The 5,370-nt window shown below is 42.9% G+C and overlaps 2 protein-coding genes across 2 annotated transcripts in view; both read right to left on the bottom strand.

Moving 5' to 3' along the window:
* Positions 1 to 1,870, bottom strand: part of LOC106588739 (ankyrin repeat and IBR domain-containing protein 1) — a 27,055-nt gene extending 25,185 nt beyond the window's left edge. The window contains exons 1-2 of the mRNA XM_045709432.1: positions 1,700 to 1,870; positions 356 to 446 (exon numbers count right to left, since the gene is read on the bottom strand). The gene's annotated coding sequence lies outside the window, so the exon portion shown is untranslated. The remainder of the gene's footprint in view (positions 1 to 355; positions 447 to 1,699) is intronic.
* Positions 1,871 to 2,143: 273 nt separating this feature from the next.
* LOC106588722 (receptor-transporting protein 3) lies at positions 2,144 to 4,258 on the bottom strand. Its single transcript, XM_014177997.2, has 3 exons — positions 4,039 to 4,258; positions 3,635 to 3,800; positions 2,144 to 2,513 (listed from the first exon to the last, which is right to left on the bottom strand). Exons 1-3 carry the CDS (start codon positions 4,046 to 4,048, stop codon positions 2,159 to 2,161), a joined length of 531 nt encoding a protein of 176 aa, XP_014033472.2. The 5' UTR covers positions 4,049 to 4,258; the 3' UTR covers positions 2,144 to 2,158.
* Positions 4,259 to 5,370: the final 1,112 nt, after the last annotated feature.

Here is a 5,370-nt window from a genome sequence, read left to right as displayed (position 1 = left end):
ACACCTGTTAATTGAAATGCATTCCAGGTGACTAACTCATGAAGCTGGTTGAGAGAATGCCAAGAGTGTGCAAAGCTGTCATCAAGGCAAAGGGTGGCTACTTTGAAGAATCTCAAATATAAAATATATTTTGATTTGTTTAACACCTTTTTGGTTACTACATGATTCCATATGTGTTGTTTCATATTTATGATGTTGTCACTATTATTCTACAAGAAAATTGTAAAAATAAAGAAAAACCCTGGAATGAGTAGGTGTGTCCAAACTTTTGACTTGTACTGTATATGTAATAATATAATACATTCATGTAATAATTCATCATTAATTTGAATCTTTGATAATGATAAACACTTACCTCTGCTATTCAGTCCTCACCTCCTCTTCCTCTCCTACTCCTCCTCTTCCTCTCCTCCACTCACAGCTCAGACATGGCCCACACCCTCACCCTGCAGAGAGAGGGGGAGCAAGAGAAAGAGAAAGAGAGGGTGTGGGGGGGTGTCAATTAATCAATCAACTAATCTATCCATCTATGAACCATCCAACATGACTAAGTTACTGATTAACTGAATAGGGCTAATATTAATTGCCATGTCTACTATATAAGCTACAGTATCTGGATCCACAGACCCCATCATTTATAAACAGTCTCTGTGTTCCACCATTTTCTGCTCCAGTAAGTCTGCTGTAGACAGTGTGTGTGTATGTGTGTGTGTAGGTGGGGGACTACTGATAGTTTATAGGTCACGCTGTCTGTTCTACTCTCAACTCCACACAGCTTCAGTTGCTTCCAGCACACTTCACCTCCCTCCCTCTCTCCCCTCACATCATTACAGCATCCTCAAACCAATAACCACCGTTTTCCATTGACAAAAAATATCAACCTTAATTAACAACCACTGGCTTTTGGTGGCATGTTGTGTTTATAACAAACAGCTTGTGTTTATAACACATAGCTTCATAATACAACATGTATCACACACAAAGTGTTTATAAGCGTATTATAATGAAGTTGGCTGTACACAATAAGTTGCCAGCCAGCTACTTACATTTTCACACCAGGGAGAAGTACCAAGAACAATACACAGTGTAAAAGTGTCAGACTCAAGACAAAGAGAAGTTAGCTGGCTAGTGCAGTCTGTCACCCTGACTTCTATAACGTACTGTAGCTAGCTATATCGTCGTCTGTCCATGCGGCCACCTGCCATGTAGCCTACGGCTATACCATTAACTTTGGCTGGTTGCTTTACTTGGTGCTGTCTGGCTCTTTCACCAGGTCAGTATGGACAGACTTGCTCACTTGTTCGCTTGCTACGACCTAGCCATTCATGACTAGCTAACAATAATAGCTAGTCATAGCTACATGGCTAGCTGCCACCGTTCTGCTAGCTAGCTACATCTGTCTGACGTGAATGTCTGTAGTGTAGTTAAACGCGATGCCAAGCTATGCTGGTTCAAGCTGATGCTAGGTCTGTGGTTTATTTTAACAGCTAGTGTCTGTCTTGGTGGGCCTCAATTCAGCCTTGTCAAATCATTATAATTCTAGCTACTTAGCTACAACTCGCTAACAGCTAGCTAGCTAATGACAGCAGTGGCAGCATCTAGCTGATAGCTAACACCCATCATTAGCTACTTAGCCATCAAGCTACTTAGAACATCGAGTCACTTGGTCATCAGTTGGACATACAAACATTCATAATACCGTTATTTCATAATTTTCCTTCTCGACTCCCCACCATCATCTCCTTCTTTCTCTCTCTCTCCAATCTCAGTTCTTCTCAGTGATGATGCGAGATGCTGCTGTTTCTGTTGTTGCTGGCAGGAAAAGGCATCATACGCATGAGCAGCACAAGCTGTCACTGGCCATTTACACCTGATTGTTCAATAAATGTCTCTGTCTCCTTGTCTCCCTTTATCAGAGATGGTTAGAAAAGTTGTTTAAAAGAATGCCTCAAACCTGTCCAAATCATTCAAATTTGCAAACTGTAGAAGTAAAAAACACTCAAAGCACATGAAAGTCTTCCGATTTTGTTTATTACACATAATACATGTTTATTACACAACTCTAAAGTCCATAGCACAACATTATAGAAAGTGCTGTTTTTAATATTTATACAACGAATTCTAGACAACATTAGGCCAAGTGCCCCCCCCCTCCCCTCTACTTTTCTTGACAGCAGATGCCCAGTCTGCAGGCTTCACATAGGGCTTTCTCATGGGGCCTCTTCCACACCTTCTCTGATCCTTCTGACCCTTCCTCCTCCTCTTCCTCCTCCTCTTCCTCCTCCTCTCCGTAGCAGTTCTTCCTAATCTTTGCAAACAGCCGGAGCAGTGCCTCTTCCACCTCATTCTTTGAAAAGCCTGGAAGTTCAAACTCTTCCCGGCAGCGTCTGCATGCCTGACCGAAAGGCCGCATCAGGACGGTCCCCCGGCCTGTCTCATCCCACAGCCGATAACGGAACACTACCACCACCCGTGCCGAAGGCCATGTCTTAGAACACTCACTACACTGGAACCTGAGGGAGAGAGTTAGAGGGGGAGAGAGAGAGAAGGGGGGAGCATTACAATGAGAGCATATCTATTGGCATGGACTTCCATCATGTCCAAGTCAACAGAAGGAGTTGAAGACAAGTGGTTTGTTTCCACATTGTGGTGCTGCAGTGCCAATCTTCTAAATCTGTGAGCTGCTGAGCTCTTTGTGGAGCCAAGTTGGGGCAAATCCATAGAGATTGATAGAGGGCTCATCTTTGTACCTGTGCTAGAGTTGTCTGATTGTCTGTTAGTCAATTCTGAACTTTTCGCTCTCAGAGCGTTCAGTGCACACACTGGACGCTCTGGACGAGGAGTAGGGTTGATCCGAGCGTTCTGACCTCACAACCACAGTCAAACCCCCAAGCTAACTAGCAAAATGTGGCTGTCTTGCTAGCTACTTCCAGACACAAATGAGAGAACACTAACACTGGCCATTTTACTCGCCCTAGCAGAGCTGGTTAAGCTTTCATGTTATCTAGAGCATTGATGACTGTAACTGTGCTGCTGGCAACAATTTAATTATGTTTTTTTGCTGATGTTTAATGACACGGTCATATTCAGCTGTTGCGCTTCCTAAATTCATTAATTATTCTGCGCTCTGGTACATACAGACCAGAGTGCTCTGAAATCAGAGTAGATAGCCAGATTGAATTTACAAACGCACCAGAGCCGCCATGAGCAGAGTGCATGCAGAGCGAGCTGCCTGCGCGGAGGGAGCGAGTGACAGACATAGAGGAGCAGCTAATGGATTTACTAATGGAGGAAGTTATCTCTGTATTTTGGGTTTCGGGCAGGGCCGGGCTTTAAATTTGGCAAAAGCAATCGGGACTGGGTAGGGCAGGGCCTGAATGTCACAGGCATGGGTAGGGATCAGGCTTAAAATTCATGCACGTGCAGGGCTCTACAACAGGGTCACCAGGAGGGATCAGCCAATGAAGTTGGAAGTCCCACCCAGTTGACTAGATTAAAATTAGGGAAGCCCTCAATGGCGCTGCCCATGCTAATAGGGTCTTTTGGCCACTAGAGGCCTCTATCATTCTCTATGGGCAAATCACAGGCCTATACTAAAAAGCATAAATATAATTATAGTAAGGGAAAAACGTACTGTCCGTAGGAACAGTGGCTGTACACTCGCCATCTTCTCCTCCTCTCCTCCTTGGTGAGTGTTTCTGTCAGGCTGTAGTTGAAGTGGAAGGCCCACTGGTCACTGCTGCCCAGCTCCTCATCCAACATCTCCTCAAAACACTCTGACCACAGGGTGGGCATCCAGTCTGCGCAACACACACAAACACACGCACACACACGCACACACACACACACACACACACACACACAGATCAGGATTGGTCAGAAAGTGCAGATGGGGCTTATTAAATAACTTTCCAGATGAATGCACATAAATATGCCTAGGCCTACTGCCATTATGTAAATAAACAATCAAAAACTATACAAAAACTATATAGGATAAAATAAACAAAATAACTTAAAAGTATTTATTGCCTACAGTACCTGTATTCATGGCCCTCAATGTTGAAGAACAAATGCTAAAGAATGTTGAAGAATAAATTAACAAAATGCTGTTGAAGAACAAATTCCTGTTGGTGTTGTTATATTGCTCGGTATGAGCTGGGAGTATTTATATGGTCCCGGGTGCTATGGCCTTGACGTTGGGATTTGGAAACTGAAATTGAACGTCTACTTTCGCTGAGGATGTGTATGCGGTCTAGGGTACTATTGCCCTGACGTTGCGATTTGGAAACCGAAACTCACCGTCTACTTTCACGTTTTGCTGGCCAAGTTCTTGGCATGCTGCCCACTGTACCATGTCTCCCATTGTCACTGAGCGCAACTGAAGACCAGCACTATTATATAGAAGTCTATTCCACAACAAGTAACTAATGCAAGCAGTAAATTTAGATTAAAAAAAACAGATAAAAAAAACCACCTTATGGAACAGCAGGGAGTGTGAAGCAACACAAACATAGGCGCAGACAAATGCATACACACACGATAACATACGCACTATACACACATTTACACATGGATTTAGTACTGTAGATATGTGGTAGTGGTGGTGTAGGGGCCTGAGGGCACACAGTGTGTTGTGAGATCTGTGAATTTATTGTAATGTTTTTAAAATGGTATAAACTGCCTTAATTTTGCTGGACCCCAGGAAGAGTAGCTGCTGCCTTTGCAGCAACTAATGGGGATCCATAATAAATACAAATACATGCAAAGGCTCTGACCCATTCTGTCATGTTCACTGACAGTTAGGCCATAAAGACAAGCATGATCCTGACCACTGCCATTTTTTATCAGTTGAACATTTGCTGGATACAGATAATTGTAGGCCCAACATAAAATGATTATAATAAAACAAGGTTCCTAGATGATAAAGTAATCTCTAAGTAGACTTAACTGTTGGTTTAGTGTGTTACTCAAATAATTTCTGGGTAAGAATAAAGTTACTATAATGTTTCAGTTACAATGGTCAAGAAACAACTATAACTTTTCTGTGAACCATGGTGTTTTTATATATACTGAACTAACAAATAAATGCAACATGCAACAATTTCGACTACTGAGTTACAGTTCATATAAGGAAATCAGCCAATTAAATTAATTATGGCCTGATCTATGGATTTCACATGACTGGGAATACAGATATGCATTTGTTGGTCATAGATACCTTAAAAAAGGGGGGGGGGGTGGATTCAGAAAACCAGTCAGTATCTGGTCTGATCACCAGACTTGGCGGGAACTGGAGCAAGCTGTTGTACACGTCGATCCAGAGCATCCCAAACATGCTCAATGGGTGACATGTCTGGTGAGTATGCAGCC

The sequence above is a fragment of the Salmo salar genome, chromosome ssa27, assembly GCF_905237065.1.
Source record: "Salmo salar chromosome ssa27, Ssal_v3.1, whole genome shotgun sequence".
NCBI classification, from domain to species: Eukaryota; Metazoa; Chordata; class Actinopteri; order Salmoniformes; family Salmonidae; genus Salmo; species Salmo salar.
Note: the sequence above shows the minus strand (reverse complement) of the source record. Positions and strands in the feature narration are given on the sequence as shown.

Excerpts from the sequence above, each read along its gene's own strand:
- LOC106588722 (XM_014177997.2), bottom strand. Across the intron at positions 2,514-3,634 it reads AGCCACTGTTCCTACGGACA|GTTCCAGTGTAGTGAGTGTT; the intron begins GTACGTTTTTCC and ends TCTCTCCCTCAG.